The sequence below is a fragment of the Trematomus bernacchii genome, unplaced genomic scaffold, assembly GCF_902827165.1.
Source record: "Trematomus bernacchii unplaced genomic scaffold, fTreBer1.1, whole genome shotgun sequence".
In the NCBI taxonomy this organism is placed as follows: Eukaryota; Metazoa; Chordata; class Actinopteri; order Perciformes; family Nototheniidae; genus Trematomus; species Trematomus bernacchii.
The window spans coordinates 697,139-717,307 of record NW_022987851.1 but is presented as its reverse complement, the minus strand read 5'-3'; the positions used below and the strand labels follow the sequence as shown (position 1 = coordinate 717,307).

The window sequence follows — 20,169 nt, the reverse complement described above, 5'->3', positions numbered from 1 at the left end:
GATTTAAAACTCAGTTAATTGGGTTAATTTAGAAATTGCTTCAGTTTATCATCATAACAGATCAAAAAGTTCAGATTCATTTTACAATAAATCAAGGAATGATGCACTTCTACAAACAAAAACAACATAATTAAAACATTTAAACAAACTACTAAAAGTAGATGAACCACATTATTCAACAGTTTACAGTAACTTCTGATAATAACACAGGGGAAATAAACGAGGCATCTCTTTTCCTCTCTCTCTCTCTCCCTCTCCTGACAGCACGTCAGTATCGGGGTTAGTCAAAATGAATCCCTTGGAGGTTCTAGTGTTCATTTACCGTTTTGTCTTCTCTTTGCAATGCTTAATCGATTTGAAACCAAGTCTAACGTAGCTTAAACTTAACGTTAGCTTTCTAGCTAACACAACACATTCACGCACCTTTCTCAGTGGGTTTTTTTGTAGTGACGAATGAAGTTGGATGTTGTGGTGGTCGTGTCACTGATCTTTATGCTGCAGACCCTGCATACCGCTGTTCTCTTCTTATTAGCGTCATCGACAACATAATCCTTGAATCCAAACTTCACTATTTTTGGAGTAACGCTAGCCGCTGCCATGTTAACTGACACTCCTGCCGTCTAGTGGGTTGCCAGGTTTGCGCGCATGGCGCTATAATCACCCAATCACGTTTTTCGAAAAAACTAAACGTAATATCTCACTACAAAAACAAACGCAAATATTTAATTTTAAACAGTCAAGTCCTTTCAAGTCATCTGTCTCAAGCTTAAGTCAAGTCTCAAGTCATGAATACCAAGTCAAAGTCAAGTCAAGTCTTTTATCAATGTTAGTCAAGCAAGTCTCAAGTCAAAAAATATGCGACTCGAGTCTGACTCGAGTCGAGTCTGACTCGAGTCAAGTCATGTGACTCGAGTCCCCACCTCTGCCCCACAGTGTTTAGTTCTCAAATACAGTATATTTTTGCTAATAACAAAAAGAGCCCTCAAAGAGATCTTTCAAATGTTGACTTAAAAAATCCCAAACCTTAACAAACGCCCTAAAAGTCATGGCAAAAATATTGTCACATCAATCATCTGAATGTTTTTGATTGTTTTGAGAAAACATTATATTATAGGCTTTTAAATATATATATATTAGTTTTATTAGCTGTATCCAGCTAAAAACAAGATTTTATTTAATTAATATTTTGTATGCTTGACACAGTTTGTTCTCCTTTTCTCTTTCCCCAGGGGGTTCGTCCCTGTCGGTCACAACAAAAGCGTCTTTGAACTGGACCTCCATCTCGGTAGAGAAAATAGATTAACGGTGGACGGAAAGGCATCGTCTAGTTTGTCACCATGTTTAATCTGATGAAAAAGGACAAGGAGAGGGAAGGGAGTAAGAAGGACAAGAAGGATAAGAAGGAGAGGATGTCTGCAGCAGAGCTGCGCAGCCTGGAAGAGATGAGCATGCGGCGTGGCTTCTTCAACCTGAAGAGGGAGTCCAAGCGTGAGTCCAAGACCAAACTGGAGATCTCCAATCCCATTCCCATCAAAGTGGCCAGCAGCAACGAGCTCACCCTCACTGACATAGAATCGGATGGCTTGAGCAACCGCAGCAGCATGGTTTTTGATGATCAGCTGAGCGCCGCCAGCTCCACCGATGACCTGAAGGGGGAGGGCGGGGAAGGATCGGATGGACGTCGAGGCTCGGTACGGGATCGCGTTGCTCACTTCGGTTCCCTCGCCAAGACCAACTCCTCTCAGATGATGAAACGCTTCTCCTTCTCCCAGAAGAGTAAAGAAGAGAGCCCTTCGGAGAGCTCCACCCCCTCAGGCCAGAACTCTGCTGCCCCGTCCCCTCAGGTGGAGAGCAAAGTCTTCAGCATGCTCCGCAAACACAGCCTGAGGCAGCAGCCTGAATTTGCACCTGAGCCCAAAAAAGTCTACGTCCCTGAGGTGGTCGACAAGACCTTCCCCGCACAGCTTCAGCTGCCGGCTGTGGTCGCACCGAGCGCACCAGAGATCCGTGAGCTGGAGCTCCAACGGCGCAACACTGGCGACTTTGGGTTTTCGTTGCGTCGCACCACCATGCTGGACCACAGCCCTGACGGAGGAGTGTACAGGCGTGTTGTCCACTTCGCAGAGCCCGGCGCCGGGACCAAGGACCTGGCGCTGGGGCTGGTGCCTGGCGACAGGCTGGTGGAGATAAACGGACGCAACGTGGAGAACAAGAGCCGGGACGAGATAGTGGAGATGATCCGTCAGTCGGGGGACACGGTGAGGCTGAAGGTGCAGGCCATCCTGGAGCTGAGTGAGCTGAGCCGCTGCTGGCTGAGGAACACCGAGGGGCTGCGCAGGGAGGCCCGACAAGTAAGCAGCTCTTTACAAACTCTTAAACTATCTTCGCCACGAGTCCTGCTCTCTTTCCATATCTTGGCAGGTTGACTGTCTTCTAATCTGAAACTCTTTCAGTGTTTCCTCACAGTTTTTTGAGTGCCGTGTTTCAGAATCTTTTTTACAGGCAGATTTTCTGATACATCAATGTGCCAGATTCTCATGTCTAATCATGACGTGGGAGCTGATGGCTGTTAGATGACAGTCAAGTCAAGGTGTCCTGCTTTGAATTTAAAGCTTCAAGACTTAATTAATTGAAAATAATCACCTTGAGTCTTAACTTGTCTTACCACTTTTGCCTTGGCTTTTAAAAGGATTTGTTTACATTGATTCCCCTTTTTTTACATTCCTATATTTTCTCAACGGATCTCCATTTCAAAATTTCAGAGCATATCTATGATTTCGTGATCGCCTCTACATGCCTCTTGTTTACTGCTGTATTACTGCCAGAAAAGCATTTAATGCCTTCACAAGTCCAACTCAAATTAGATTGCATATGCTACTGCTTAATGTCTCATTTACAGTTATTGTTTGTGTTTCTAAGACATGCTATCCAAATGCCTGATCGTGATGTAGGAGACAACGCTTCAGTGTTTTCAACCTTTATTTTGTGAGACTATGGTATGTGGACCTTGGACTATCTAGTGGGTCTTGGGATTTGCACCCCTGGAACAATATTTTATACATTTCTATAGTTAAATATATTAATCTGGTGTTGCACATAATTACAGGCTTAGATTACAGAAAGAAGTTTGTGAAAAATGTCTATCCATATCAATCCAAGCCACCACCCAGCCCCCCAAATAACCCTTGTTTTAATTCCTGTATACATCATGTTTCCTTGTATATGGTGTCAGAGTGGAAATAAAATTAGCTTTTTATAGTACAAAGAAACTTGTTTTTAACAGTGCATATGACAAAAAAATCCTTTTGCATGTTGTCAATGCAGATGACACTGTAAAAAAGTGACTAACCCAAAGCCGTGAGCCACCTTCACCCTCAGACTTCCATAGCCGACGTATGCCAACAGTCACAGATAACCCTTTTGTTTTTTCCTGAAACTCTAGTGGGAAAAGCTAAGTGGAAGGCCATTATTTTGGCCTTTTTATTGGTTTCAATAGTAGCACTCTTAAAGGAGAGGTGTCGTGCTTTTCCGGTTATTACCCGTCCCCTTGTGTGTTATGAAGGTTTTTATGCATGTAAACGGTCTGCAGAGTCAAAAACCCTCAAAGTACACCCTGTAGGGAGGAAAACTCTAACACAGAAAAGACCACCCCAAAACGCCTCGTTGGAGATTTCTCATGTTCTTCCTGGGCATCGTGACGTCTGGATACCCAGTAGCCACGCCCAGAGCTATGACGCGATACGGTCATGCGGTACCCGGAACGAAATGGACCAATCCGTGGAGCCGTTACGTTACGTCCGCGGAGCCGTTACGTTAAGCCCCCGCTGATTGGTCCAAATTGACCAATCCACGGACTTCCTCACACACAGGCAGCTCAGCTGATTTCTCCTCCCTGGCTGCAGGCTGATAACAGACAGTTGGGATCGCGGCGAAATTCTCTCTGCAGACCCATTCTCACAGCGTTTATCAACCTTTTTCTTACTCAATATCAAGCCACACTTATTGTTTTTACTTCGGCTGTGACTTTGTGTGTGCTCAGGATGAGTTTGGCTGTGTTTCGCTATGTATCCTAAACAAGGAAACAACACCTCCACGGAGCTCAGCGCGATTCACTACGTCCCGACCAATCAGAGCACACTGTGCTCACAGGGAGGGTGGGGGCTGGAGCTATTGGAGCTACAACGAGCCGTTAAAGGCAGAGAGTGAAATTCAGTGAATACAAGTAGTTTACAGAGATGCTGTTTGAGAAACCAATGTGAGTTTGGAAAATTGCACAATATAAATCTATTTTAGTATACCTCAACAATGGAATTATGATCAGTGGAAATGTCCATGACACCTCTCCTTTAATACAGAGTCCACATCAGTACGTTTTGTCAGTGAGATCTCTTCCCAGACTGTGTCTTACAGGGAGACTTCACAGTATTGGGAACTTGGGCTAAATGTAGCTATATTTATTTAACTTGCAACAGAAAAAAGTGATGGCTGGTTTGAACCTGGCAGGTGTACAAGTCCATCATCTGCTGGAAACAAAGTCCATGCAGAGCTTCTACAACAATAGTCTTGGCTGCTTTATATCGTTGCATACTGACTATGTTTGGTGTGACTAAACGTACATACTGTGGTCTATGGAAAACTGATCATATGATTTCCAATTGGAAGAGTTGTGTAGAAGGTCAGCATTTACAGTAGTGTCCTGCATCAGAGGACTTTGTTTGTTTGCCTCCGTTGGCCATGGTTCAAGAGTCCTTGTGACACTGTCAGACTGAAAGGGACTCTAATGGCGCATTTCCATTGCAGCGCGTAGCTCGCTTTAAGCGTGCCGTGTCGTGCCGTCCCCTTTTTTGGTTGTGCTTCCACTAGGCCTCGTTCCGGCGCGGCACGGCGCGGGGCCACTTTTTCCCCTCTTTTCTGGCCCTAGAAAATTGTGGTTCTATCGGGGCCAACAAACAGGGCTGAGTCGGGCTGAGTATGCTAAACTAGAGAGAGGAGCGCTGGCAAGAGGGCTAGAACTACAACAAGATGGACATATTTGACCGTGATTTAATTGTAATACACGTTTCAAAATGATGCCGAAGTAACAACATACTGATACCGGTTAGTAAAAAACCATGAATTAATGCTTTGTCAAGTCTGCAGACAGACGGCAGGCGAAAAACCTTTTAAAAATTCGTGTTTTTCTAGATGGAGATTGGCTAAGCTAACGCAGTATATGCCCCGACCGTCCACACTCACAACAACGGCCTATACAGACATAAATACAGCAGCGACTGTATTCACCATGACACAGGCAGTCTGTGGTGTGTACTTGTTTAACTTTTGTCGAGTTTCTGAACATATATAAGGAGCTGTGAGCTCTGAGTGCTCACAGCTAACGGCTGTGTTGTGTTTCTGGATTTCTCATTGAAGATGACGTCACGGCTCCGCCTACACTGCGTTACTATAGTAACTACCCCAGTTCCTAAACTGTAATGGAAGCGCAGCATGAAGTGAGTCGGCCCTGTTAAGGCCCAACGCGGCCAAGCCGTACCGAGCCGTACCGAGTGTGGCCGAGGCCGACCGTGTAGTGGAAATGCGCCATAACCCCCCCCACCCATCTCACCACAATTGGATTCATCTGCTCCTGGAGGCGAGGCAGAGAGTGACTGTATGTGGCCCATGTTGTCCTTTTCCTGACAAGAGACAGAAGACGAGACTGGGTGTGGAAGCTCTCACATAAGAGACTTACTTTGAGTTATGTGAGGAGCTGCTCTAATGACTTCCATGGAGCAAACAGGAAGTGCACAGCGGAGGGAGCTTTGTTGAAGTGTTTAGTGTTGGGCCACACACACACACACACACACACACACACACACACACACACACACACACACACACACACACACACACACACACACACACACACACACACACACTTCCTCTCCTTTAACTTCATGAGCCAATTGGCTGATTTGTGTATGTGTGTGTGTTAAACAGCAGGCCTGTCTGCACCTCTTTGTCCTCTTCAACGGATATCAGCAGCCCGAGTGCTGGTTTAAATAAAGGAGAGGAGAGGGCAACCACTCAGTTCGACAAAGTGACACTGCACCTGCCAGGTCAAACAATGTAGCTTGGTGCAGTAATGTATTTTTGTTGGCCGATCAGGAATTTATCATGGCATCGGCCTCCATCAACAAAACACATCGATTTTTCCATTAGATTTTGGATAATAGCAGAAAATAAGCTCTGTGGCAAACAAACATTTATGATGCTTATGACTAGTTTGGTATCAACAACACTTTGAAATATTTAGCGTGAACATAATCGGCAGAACTTAAAAGCTAATGTTAGGCCATTAACAAACTACATTATGGTGCATTATGACTTCACATTAACACAGCTAAACTAAAGGTGTACTCATGGTCAGCGCGATGACGTTCAGTAGTTGACTTTGATGCTTACAGCTAGCCGTAGGTCTGTTTTTATGGTTTATTATATATATATATATATATATATATATATATATATATATATATATATATATATATATACCATATTTTGTTTCTTGTTTAATCAATTATTGGATTGGACTAGAAAAATGTCAGAAAATAATTAAAATGCCTATCACGATTCCTCAGAGACTATGTCTTCAATTTGACATTGATTCAAATCTAGATCTCAGAATTTTAGGAGGACAGTTTTAACATAACTATATATGAAAAATATATCAATAATTTCCACATGTTTATGGACTAGAATAATCCTCTTGAAGAAGAAAGATTGGGTTTGACAATATGTAATGTCCTGCTGGGAGCTAATCCTCAATAGGTTAAACAGCTGAAGTCAGGCAGCATTGTGTCAGTCCACCCAAAGCTGCAGACAGGAGTCTGCCCCACAGACATGAACTCAGTAAGAGTTAATGAACACAGACAGGATGCACCTTTTATTTTCGCGATGAGCGGAATGAGCCGGATATTCTAAGAAAAGCACTGGGATGTCTTAGAGAAGGAGGAAACATTTTCACCCTGAAGCAACAAATACAAAAACTACTGGCTCCAGTTAGCTCGGCTAGACGCACAAGATCTTTTGCTACTGATCATTTTAAGCATCAAGTGATAGGAGTAATTTAGGTAGACCTGCTGTGTTTTTTAAATGTCTTGTGTCGTTGTACATAAACTTAGATTCATATTTAAAATGAAATAATGAAAAATCACAATAAAAAACTCCAAGAGTGTAGTTTCAAAGTGGTGCTGGAATGAATCATATATCCGGAAATAAGTTAGCATTTAATACTTAGCGTTTTCGCTTGTTTCAAAGTCAATGTTTTTTTTAATGCGTTTGTGGTTAAACATTGGAAATAGGGTCTTAGGTTTATGCAAGTTTACGCATTTTTCACAGAAAAAATATGCTTCCTAAGCTTCTATGTGTAGAAATGGCGGTCGCTTACAAGTGTCTTTAATGGACCACCAATCGCCATCATGCTGAACATGAGCCGCCTTGATCTTGATGCGAAGTCCTGTGACAGTACATTACAGCTAATACGCTAGCTTTTTACTGCAAAAAGATAGCTTTTGACTTTTGTAAATTGCATTTACACTTCAAAAATAATAAAAGTGGTGTTAATATCAAAGCACCATACATGTGCATTTTCTGCAATTATCCAACATCAAATGGAAAAATCCCTTTGGTTTTTGTTTGGGGAGCCCTTGCAATGCTAACTTCAAGGTCAGCCTACAAAATTACGTAATCACTTCCCCCTAACCCTCACTGTGTAGGAATTAGTGATGTTATGTGGAGAATCTGTGCTCAGCACTAACACAGCAGAGGCTTGCTCCAGGTCTAGCTGAACCTGATGTGCAGCATTCACTGCTTCAAAGGCAAACAGAGGACAACCCAGTCTCACCGTCCTCAGCTTCACCTCTGTGTCTCCAACAAGACTTCACTCTATAGGAGGCTTCTGCTTCACATGTACCTTAGCACCTGGCTCATTCCTAGTGTTCCTCCTGTGTACTGTCTAGGATGTTCATTTAGATGTTTGATTAATAGTTCATTCAATCAATCCAGTACTTCGCATTTAATACATTTTTAATGCAGACTCATAAACAGACCGCAGAGAGCCAGAATAATAGAACCACCCAGAGTTCTTAAGGTCTTTTGTTTCAATAGTGTACCTCTTTGAATTAAAATGTGTTTAATCTATTTGAACTTCAGTGCTTTAGAGTGGTGCAGTAATAAGTCCTAAACCCAGAAAAGAGTCAGCATTCTACCCCCAATAGGCGCTTTTACACCGCAGTACTTTTCCCACAAAGGTTCATCAGAACTTAGTTCATGAGAACTCTTTAGTTCTCATGAACTAAATTCGGATTAGGCAAATTAAACCACTCATGTCACTTCTTCTTCTTCTGCTTTGGGTTTACTGGCAGGCCGCAAACAACTTCACGGCGTATACTGCCACCCGAAGTCCCCGGCCGGAAGTCCCCGGAGTTCAGTAGAAGCTGCTGGGACTCCCAGCAGCTTCTGCTGAAGCCTTCCAAGTAAATCGCCAGAACGCCGACACCTCCTCATCTCCACCGCTCCCATGTTTTCTTTTGTGTTGCCATAAGTTAGTCTCTCTGCGATTGTGCGCTGGGCTAATGCTAATGCTAATAATGCTAATGCGAGGATAATAAAATGGTGGCTTCACAAAACCTTTTTGGAGTTTTACGGGGCGTGGTTTGCAATCCGCCCAGCCAATCAGAAATAGGAACCTTTTTCTCCCACGACAGTCCCTGCTCTCTAGCAGGGACGGAAAAGGGGGTAAAAAGGTTCTCATGAACTAATCTTTGTTCCGGCTCTTTTTGGTGTGAACGCGACATTTCGGAACTATATCGGAACTAAATTACTGCGGTGTGAAAGCGCCTAATGGTTCCCTATGGTACTGTCTCTGAGTCAATTTCTTGTCTCGAAGTAAATAAGTTATTTGGTTAACACAAGCTTACAAAAGATGTTGTTGTACGACAAAGAATATGTCATGCCAAACTGTTGAATGATTAAAGCTGTTCTGTAATCGGTGGTTGTTAACAATGAACTGAATGATACTACTACGTCATCAAACCAAACACGGGTCTGCCTTTAGCTTGGCAGTTTTTATGTAAACGTATGTAACTTTAACCGCAGTTTGACACATAAGTATAATAAACGTCAGTTTGCCACAAATCTTATTTTCTGCATTTATCCAAAATCCAATGAAAGAATCTCATTGCTTTTTGTTTGGGGAGCCCTTGTGCAATCACTGCTCCACTCTATTGTCATGTATGCATTCAAAGTGACCAGTAGTATCCACTTACTTGCTCTTTCTTTCTCCCTCACCCTCACTGCCGTCCTCCATAGTGGACCCTCAACAGTGCCTGTTCACTTTGGCACAGTTTTTGTTATTTCGATCTATTCAGGAAGCAATTGTGACTTAACTCGTTTCCACTTTACTTTTTTTTCCCTACCCTCTCCGGGCTTGAACTATTTACTCAGAAAACCATATAAATAATGTTTTGAGATAAACCTGACCTACACTTACATTTTTTCCTAAAGATTTTCCTTTTGGCCATTATTTTAGATTGAGAAGAGAGATATTTGAAAGAGAAGGAGAATGAGGATGACATGCAGAAAGGCTCACTAACATGTACTGGGCAGTCGAGAAGACAAAACTTAAAGTGTGTCGTGGTTCAGTGAAGTTACTGTTGAGTATGATGGTGTTAAGGTTTCTTGTAAAGCATTCCTGCAAAGATAAGTTTACAAAAACATAAACTGAAATGGTAAAAGTATATTACCACCTTTTGACCAATACAGAAATATGCTTCAATGGCCGGCCCAATGAATGGGGTTCGGCTCACGCTGGTGGCTTGGCATATGACAGCTTTCTGGTCTTACATCTTGCATCTGTCTCTAAAGTTCACTATCCGGAATCAAGAGACGAGGGGGCAGTTTTACTTGATAGGAGAACATTTGGTGTTAAACTCTGTGACCTTGCTCTTTGAGTTTAGATTTTACAAGTGTAAACTAAGGATACAACTTATACTTGAAAATGATTGGAAATTTGCTTTAAGGTTGGTGTCCTGGTTAGGTGTTACATAAATGAATTTTGGACATGTTGTCTTGTGGCTTGTTGCTTTTTGTCATCATATTTTCTCCTGAGTCCAGCCCCCGCCTGTAAAGTAGAATTTTAGGCAAGGTAAGGATATTAACGTCTAATCGAAGGATCAGACGTGTACATTGGTTATTTAATTCATTCTCATATTTCCCAGATATAATTAAGACAGAGGCTCTGCTAATTATCGCTCGGGAAGCTGGCTCTGTTTTATTTGATATTAATGTATTCTTTTGACAACCCGATTAGCCTTTTGCCGGAAAGCTTTAAGCTGCAGCAGTAGTCCAGATTGGAGGGGCCTGAGAGGAGAGGAGAGGCTGGAGCGTGGGAGAGAGGGGAGGTTAAAGTAGCAACAAGCCATCTTCACTTGGAAACAAACGGGAAGCAGGCTTCTCCCTTAAGGTCTCACTCTGGCATTTGTGGAATCTGCTTTGGAACAAATAGGCCACTTCCTGACCCTTTCCCCCGGGAGTTTCTTCTGGAGGAAGAGGAATGTCTGAGGCTGAGGGAGGAGAAAGGGAACTTGATGTTTGTCAATGTGTTATATGATAAATAATAATTTATATGATTTCTAAAACACGTCCACATGTCTACGCTCATAAGAAGGTTACATTATTCATCCGTTGTTTATATGTTTTAGGCAGACATTAGTCCTTCATCACCTTTCATTTCAATGAGACCAGAACTAAATAGAGTACTGATGAGACTTTGGGTCTCATAGATTTTGTCTCTTGTGTTGCATTGCAGCTTTTGAAGATAGCAAATGAATGCAGTAAAAAGCTAGCTTGAGTTGGCTGAGCTTGGTTAGCTTCAGTGTCCTTTTTAAATAGAAGATGTTGTAGTTGTGTGCAGAAAGGCTCTGAGTGTTGATGTGTGAGGACAGAGCAGACGGGACACTGGAATGCTACAGGACAAGTTAGGAGCGATGGCATGTGTGACACACGCACACACAGTTTGTTTAAACCACATCAATGTGGAAACAATTGGCCAATTTAGCATGGAGCCAATGGTAGACAAAACCGTCGATGAACCTCAGAGAGGCTGTCTAAACAAGTTTACCTGCTGAAACGGTTTCGTTAATCACAGTAATTAGGTGTGCTAGTTTCATGTGAAGAATACAAAAAAAAAAAGTTTAACTAGCGTTACTAAGTGCTTTACAAGGAACACAACACACGAGTAAAAAATAAAATAAAACAATAAATGTATTTATTTTCAATCTTTAAAATGAAATTAAAATAGTCCAACTGTCAGGAAATGAAAGCATGAATAGAAGTTGGAGTCTTTTAAAACTCGGCATCGATTCTAACTCGGCAATATTCCTCAGATGGTAGTGGCCTTACTATATGATTTTGTTGAGAGGTAAATGTGAAGGAGCACACTCAAAACGATCTTCTGTTCAAATTAATAACAACATGCATGAGACGGGAAAACAAACAGAATATTTGTAGGTGATCATACTCGGGGGTTAAATTGGGAGGGTGGTGCTGCAGTGTAAAGCTCACGATCAGAGCAGAGACACACGTTCACTAAGTGACAAACTATAGCCGGTCGCAGAGATCTGCCTTTCTAAAATATCACATCGAACACTGAATTATTAAGAACCTAAGTATATAGTCTATGTTAAGAACGAGAAAAGTTTTAACATGTATATCGTTTTTTGTAAACATCGTCCTATGTGCCGGGGCTGATCCCAATTTAACCCCTGTCACGGTTTTACCATTTTACCCCTTTTTTACGCAACTGATATAGTGAAATACTGTCTCTGTGAGGCTGCGCTTTGAAATGGGTGTTAGCATGCTAACTAGCACCAATCACATTGCACAGCGTAGGCTCAGTGAAAACAAATATCCCAACCTCATATTGGTGCTTGAAGTAAAGTCACCAAAGTAGGTAGGGTTGATCCACTGGAAACCAGGCCAGTACAAAATGTCTTGGGAATCCATCCATGAGGCGGTTCATTTAGTGTTTACCAAAGGGGAGAATAGACCTACAGACCATCAGAGACACTACTAGAGCCACTGTAGCATGAATGCATTCAAATGATCTAATTAATAGACCAACCCTCAAGAGGTTCCAAAAACGTATTGAAAATAAATTACCCGGTACTTAAGATGAAGAGAAGTGATTGCACTCAACTTCCTCTGAAAAGGACTATACAGTAGTTGCTTAAAAACATATTTGTCTAAGATTCGCTTCTGGAAGGATGGCCATTGAATAGGCCGACCCCACTGCTCAGGAAGTTGTAGAAGAGGTTCACTCAAATGTCTCCTTTGTATTGGTTATTTTGCAGAACATTGTGGCTGCATCTTCATCAGTGGTGTAGATTAGCAGTGTCTCTAATCTCTGTGGTGGCGACAGTGTGTGATACTCATTAGTCACTCATCATTCTGTGCTGCCAGGCAGGATTATGTGTGCCTGATGCTTCTTATTTACAAAAAAGGAGGTTAACACAACACCGTTCGGCTCTTAATCTTCTTAATCACCTCTCGCTTGGTTCCTCGGCCACTCGGAACCAAGTAGCCAGATCAGGGAATCATAGCAGATTTCACTGTCCTGCTGCGAGCTAATCCTCACGCCTTCCAGAGACAGGGATTAACCAGTGCTGCCTCTAAAAGGGGAGGGGGGGGCCGGGCTAGACAGTGCCTTTGCTGCCAATGATGGGCAGTATATATCACAGATGTGGAGAAAATTAAGAGACTACGACAAAATGATCAGTTCATTTTATAGTTCTATTAATAGGTACTTGTTTGAGTAAAATACTATTTCACTATTCACCAAATTATTTAGAGATTTTATTTGTGAAAAAACTGAAAAAAATTAAGAATACCTAAACCGAGCTATTAAGTGGTTTGAGATTGTCCAAATGTATCTTGGTGATTCTGGATGTTTTCTAAATTGGTTCAGGTAATTCAAATGTCCCTCAATTTAGCATGACATGAATGCATCATGAAGGCAGCTGGGGTAGAGTGTCTATATCTATTCTACCTTCTCTATAACTGGTTGCAAAGTAGTGTAAAAGTTGTGACGCCACATGTGCCAAAGCGCTTAACCTAGCATCTTTTGTCAGAGCAATCCAACACAGGCCCTATATTATATACTTAGATTACAAGTTGGAGGAAGTCTGTGTTGTGTGACCTACAGTAGTCTGAGTTTTTCTCCCATAAGTGGCCCTTGAGCTTGTTTTCATAGCCCTAAATTATAATCTTCAGCACTGTCACAAGTTCTATAACATGTCTGGACATGGACATATATTCTTAAATTGCCCTTCTCTTTCTGCATGAAGAGGCTTTCTTTTAAAGGGGCCCTATAATGCTAATTTTCAGGGTCATATTGGTATTTTGTTCCTCTACTATGACATGTCTCCATGCTTTAATGTTCAAAAAGCTCTTTATTTTTCTCATACTGCCTGTGCTGCAGCACCTCTTTTCACCCTCTGTCTGAAACCAGAGCCCAGTCTGCTCTGATTGGCTAGCTGGCCTGATCTGTTGTGATTGGTCAACAGCTTAGAGATGTCCCGCCCCCTAGCCCTTCATGTTCACTGTGTTTGAGCGCTAACCAATAGAAGAGCGAGTGTTATATAGTGATGTCACTGTTACAGATGTAAACAAAGGAGTTCAATGGAGGCGTTTCAGGCAGGGGGGGGGGGCGAGTGGGAGAGAAACTCACTCTAGCATAATAGGGCCTCTTTAGCAAACATTGTGGTTAGGGCTGAAGCCTCTCAGTACTCGAAGGACACACTTCTATATGTACTCTGGGATATTGTATGTTTCTGTTATTTCTAGTACCAGTGTGTGGGCACTCAAAGTATTTTGACTGTAGGCTTGTTTCTATGTGGCAGGCAGTTCCCTTGTCCATTTTGCTCTGACCTTCCCAGCAAGTTTCCCTGTGGTGTGGGGTGTCTCCCCCCTCTTTGTTCTGTAAACTGAATTATTTACAGGGATGCTGAAGGCAGGATGAATAATAAAGACTTGTCTGAGTAAAGAAGAGTTCAACTGTTCTCTGAGAAATGACAATGAGGTGTTTGGTTTCAATGCCGGGAGAAGTGGGAAAAACAACAATTACACAAGTAGGAATTGATGAAACTTGAGTTAAGGATAAAACCAGTCATAGGCCTAATTTCTTTATGTAACACAACTCCCATGTCCAAGCCGACAGTGAATGTATCTTGTTTCAGGTTCTGAGTGTGTATCAGTATCTCTCTTGTCTGTGCCATAGAGCTCCATGATCCGCTCTGTTGCTCTGGCTCACATGTTCCTTCGTTACCATGATCACACACCTCATTTGAGTTATTTCCACATTAACTTATTCCATATCTCTGATTAACCGCCAGCTATCTTTAGAGAATCAAAAACAAAAGAAATCATAAAAAATATGACAACTTGCATATTTTGAAACAAAGGTGACAGTACAGGTTATGGTCAGGGTTAGGGTTGAAAGTACACATTACATGTGTAACACATGTTAAGTCTTGTAATCGTCATGACACATTGTTAAGTGGGCCGATCAAAACAAAAAAGCCCTCGGAAAAAACTGCAAACAGGCTAAATGAACAAAAGGACAGGAAATTAGAATTCAGTCAGAGCATCAAATGCATTTTAATCCGCTGCTAAAAATAGTCCTCATCAAATTTCCTCCCTTTTGAGTAACACTTCCACTTGTTAAAAACAACAGTGTCTGACTGCTTCAGGAAATTACTTAGGCTTTTTAAAAAGTAAAACTATTAATGTTTGACTTGTTGTTAAAGATGTCTATCTGCAGTAACAGATTGCGTAAATCAAAAAGTACAGCGAGATTAGAGGAGATATATGATATATCAGATTTGAGTCCTATTTAGTTAAAAACAGTTATTTGTTTTTGTATTAACAATAAGCTAATGAGGCCAATGTGTTGATGGTTAGTAGGGTTAATGGTAAGTTCTCCATTTGGGAAAAAGGTAGTGGATTGGTGCTCAGAATTGGCAGATGCCATGACTTGAGGGATCAGAGAAAAACTCTGGATGGCCTTTTCTCAACCTGGAAGTATAGTACATATTTGCTCAAATCAAGACCACATTTCCCATAAACTTTATGGGAAACTTATTTCCTTTTCCTGCCCCCTTTCAGAAGGTGATAACCAGTCTGGTGGTGCAGTAGCACAGTGCTGACTGCGGCTCACTGTAAACGGCTCTGTCAGCATTCTCCTTTCTCTCCACGCTGAGCACAGTGACTCAGCTGTACTGTCAAAGCACCTGGCTGTTTCCATGGTAACACAACGCTGCTTTGTGCTCTGCTTCACCTGTTAGCAGTTTGATTTGGGGCAAACTTTCAATTAAAACGGATCATACTAAGAACGTGATTTTTGTACGAGATGTGTATGCGTGAAAAAGTTGGTCAGTGCACATGTGCTTTCAATGTATTTGTATAAGACCGACATATGCTCCAATACAATGAAAGCATACATGCAAATGTCTCTTCGTGCAATATGGGACCTTCCAGTCTTTTTCTTCTGAATGGAAAATGTATTTATTTATTCTGGGGGAAATTGGGTTTCCAGACAGTTGCTCCATTTTAGAAATAAAAAACCCCCAATACATTCATAGAAACATAAGAAATTAAAGAGTAATGTTGAATAAAAGATAAAAGCGCATAAAATAAATAAATAAAGATGGACCAGTAGTACCACTTCATGAAAAGGGTCTATTTAACTCTGAGTGACATAACATCGATAGATTTACAATAAAGACTTCAGATCGCAAATAATAATAACAAGTCGGAAACTCTATCAGTGCTGAGATCAATGCCATCTGTTATGACACCAAACGCCTTTGCTAAGTTTATGGAACGCCTTTGGTAGACAGGGAGTTCCTCTTTTCCCTGGGATAATTACAGGCCTGTCCGTAGCCCGCAAATATTACAAATACTAGGATACAGCAGGCACCGACACACTGACTCCGTTCATCTTATCAGCTCACAGTCTGCTGCTCAGAGACACTCTAATAAGCAGTGTAATGACTTGTATCTTGTTCAACAACTGGCATGACAGATTACCCAGGATACAGATACATGTGTTTGTGTCTGCTGAGTCAACTGGAGACAAGGTTCTACCCTCGGCTGTGGCGGGAAACGAGCAGGATTTTATTATCCAAAAACATGTGACTTTAATCTATACGGTTGTCTGACATCTTACAGAACAAGATACAAATAGTTTTAGTATTGCTAAGGGGTATCATGCGCCACCCCAGACACTTTCAGATTTTGCACATCTTTGGGAAAAGTCATTCAGAAAAATATCTGGATATGATGTTCGTTTGTTCAAGGGGGGAGTTTGACTTTAAGATGTATTTTTGTTGATCTGAACTTAGCTTAAAGCTCTGTGAACTATTGACTTTTAGAACCGGACTCAATATTATATATTGTCGCATATAACGAGATATGGTTTCATTTGTTTATGAGTGTGGCAAATACCTACTTTATGGTAGTTGTATTGCAATGTTTAAAAAGGTTTGTGTGATGTTTACAGGCTATTCTGACACAAGTACCCCTTTTTAGGGTTTGACCAGAATCTGACTATTAAAATGGTTTGACCCGACCTGACTAGCACCCTAGCAACTCAAATTGCTAAAGTGAATGCGTAGCACATAGGGGGCGTTATCACCTTCCCTTATAAGCTTTGTAGAGTTAAATTCATCAACATTGGGTAAGGCAGTGCTGGGACTGGATACATCGGTAAAGTGTTCCTTAACTTGATAGACAATGTTTCCATGATACCTAATGTTTAATATAAAATATATAGTAATCGGCAGCGAACCGCTGCAACACGTGTATTTCGGTTTATTCACGGCATTCATTTTGTTATTTTACAGTATTGTTGTTTTATAGTTATTTGTTAATGTATATAACCCAATTTGTGTTCTTTGAAATTGAAAAGGATATTGCATTGTGTTTGTTACTTTAGTTGCAGTTGTATATGTCTTAAGTTAAGTGTAATTTGGCTTGGCTTCCTATTTTTTATGGACATGCTTTTATTTTGAAGGAGAGGTAGCGCTGTTGACAGGAAGTTGTTGTTGCTATGGAAACAACGTGACGGAGATTAAAGGAGAAAAGTCATATCTACATATAAAGACGGAGAAAGTAAACGATAAAGTGTATGGTTAAGTGTTAGCACCCCCGAAGAGGCACAAGCTCTTACGTTGATATTGGAGATTTCAATAAATTCAATAAAAAACGAAGAAAACCAAAAAAAACGAATATCCGAATAACGAAATTGAAACCCGAATAGTACTCCAACGAACGAATATTCGGATATTCGGGTACAGCCCTAGTGTATACACTTTAAAGTATCACATATCTAACACGCTTGCAAGTCAAGGAAATAGTCCAGAAAAGGAAATACTTTCCCGTAAGGCAACAAAGCAAATCATGTGATATTTCAGACCAATCACAGACTAACAGTAGGCTGCTGGTGGGTGAAGAATTTAGCCAGGCCTGCAGGCTGCTGAAGCCAATGAACTGCTTTGTTTACAGCACATATGGGTTCTTTTGTTGATATCCAATACAACTTCATACATGCATGTTAATGTTTCTTACGCAATCACTCCCTCAGCACATACTGTATAGACCCTTAGCTTAAAGGCCACACTCCAGCACATGTCCACTGCTGTCCAGTTTCCGACTGGGCAAACAGGGCAGTGAATAGGCGGGTGTTTTATCTACTACTCCTCAGCTGACCTAAGCCCTAGGGCTACCGTCAACCAGTGTCAGTGTATGTGCCATGCTCATTGTTCATTTTATCCTGTCACTGCGGTGTGGCTGTGTTCATGGCTGTAAGCTCTCATATGGCATTGTAGTTATTGACTTATTGTAAGAGTATGGAGACAGATTGCTGTTTCTGCTGTGCTCTCAAGGCAATTCACCAAACCCGAATCACTCGTCACCTTTGATTTGCATCTGTGGACTTGTTTATTCCTATAGTAGAATGCCCCTAAATGCAACAATGTTAATGGTCCAACACACGCCCCAGTATCTTATCTTTAAAATGTTTAATCTGTTAGCTGCGTATGGTGTTACAAATAGAGTATGTTTTCCTTTTGAAATGTGTTGTGTGATTCTTCTTGATGACAGTTTTTGGGACTCTAGGGACAGCAATGACGAGATCCAGCCAAAAATACTCTAATCACATCGCTGTTCCTTCACGGATGATTTACAATAGGGTGGTGCAGGAATAAGTCCTAACAGCCGGAAATGAGTAAGCATTTTCGGTTCTCTTGTCTCAAAGTCAAATGAATTTCAACTTAAAGCCAGAAATAAGATCTGTATTTAACACAAGCTTAAATGATTTTCAAACACAAATAAAATACATCACTAAATACCTAACGAGTGAATGTCTGAAGCTTCCATGTGTCATAAAAACACATAACAAGAGGCTAAATGAGACTTCTAAACGTCACCACGCAAAACAACAGTCTGACTTTAGCTTAGTGATGGTGATGTGTAGCCATGCGGCGGTCGTCTACAGCCGAAAGGTTAGCTTCTCTTTCTGCCAATTGTATTTTACACTTCAACTAGGGCTGTGCGATTATGGCAAAAATCATAATCACGATTATTTGGGTCAATAATTGATATCACGATTATTAAATACGATTATTCATTGACTTTGAAAACATCCATTTATTGAACTTTAAAACAAATACAGATAATAATTTGAACAGTATCTTTTTAACTGTTGATTTCCCTGAACGTATAATTCAACTGAAAAACCAATACAAAAATAAATGATACATTTAAATAAATAATATCAAAATAATAAATACCAATAAACAAGATCAACAAATATTTTGGAGCACACTTCCCCAAGCTACTAAACATATATAAATATGATAAATACAAATAAATGAGACCAAAATAAATGAGATCAAATATGTTGCACAGTCACAACCTAGCAAAGCTAAATAATTGTTTTTTTCGATTATGTTGTTTTCGTAATTGTGGCAGGCCAAAATCGTAATTGCGATTAAAATACGATTAATTGCACAGCCCTAACTTCAACCATAAATCTATAAAAAGTGTAAGTATCATTAACGTGTGTTTTCCAAAGATCTTTGCCAAAGTTTTTCTGCAATATCCAATGAAAAATATCCCATTAGTTTTTTGGCGATGGACCCCTTGCGGGCACTCGGGTACTCTTTGACTCACAGCATGGACTGACCATTCCAATTGGGCTAACATCAGAAAAGCACTGTAACACTTATCGCTCTCATTAAGGCGAAGTTAGTTATGGTTGTGTGGAAGAAACCACTAGGATACGTGAAGAGGAGTTTGAAAGCAACACCAGGACAATTCTCGAGGATCCATTATGAAACTCAATGTGTACAGAAGCTGCGGCCTGATGGCTCCTGACATGCATTGTCGCCAATCATCTTTGCAGTCAATACTGCACATGCTTTCAGCCCCTCTTATGTCACTGAGGCTTTTAGTCCATGGCTTGCATCCAAATATCACTACCTCTATTTGTTTTTTGAAGCGCTTGTCCTTTGACCTAGCACGTGAGGGGGAGAGGAGCTGGATTGTAAGAGCTGTGTAAAAAGCATCGTCCATGTTTTGTCCTGCTCACGCATTCCACAGAGATTACTGCAGCCAGACAGAATTAACATGCCAAAGAGGAAAATAGACATGACTGTGAAGCTGTTAAGTCTGTTTATCATGTCATGAGATTAGAGTGTTTCTTGTTCAACGTCCTTATCGGGTGGTCCTCAACAAGGCCTTCATCCAGCCTCACGGATTGCCTGCTATTGTGTGTGTCTTTGGTACACCTTTTCTTGCCCTTTTTCATGTTGTTCAACTTTGTGTAGCTCTTTGGCTCTGTGTAACTGGCCCCCTGTGGATTTTGTTTGCTGAAGTTAGCAGAACTAGCTTCTTGTCTAAAACTTCTTTTTGTATCTGTATATAGAGTCCTTACTACACCATGTCAAAGGTTTCAATTGTTTGTACCACCAATGAGTGATTCACCCCTCTGAACCTCTCAGATTTTTTTATTTTAGTAATTGTTTTGAGACATAATGGATGTGATACTCTTACTAGTGTTTTACAAGAAAA

General features: G+C 41.1%; 1 protein-coding gene across 4 annotated transcripts in view; it reads left to right on the top strand.

Moving 5' to 3' along the window:
- myo18ab (myosin XVIIIAb) overlaps positions 1–20,169 on the top strand; it is a 140,019-nt gene that overhangs the window by 4,537 nt on the left and 115,313 nt on the right. For all 4 annotated transcript variants that reach the window (XM_034112970.1, XM_034112973.1, XM_034112971.1 and 1 more), the window contains exon 2: positions 1,230–2,351. In XM_034112970.1, coding sequence (XP_033968861.1) covers positions 1,338–2,351 — 1,014 coding nt within the window. In that variant the 5' untranslated portion in view covers positions 1,230–1,337. The remainder of the gene's footprint in view (positions 1–1,229; positions 2,352–20,169) is intronic.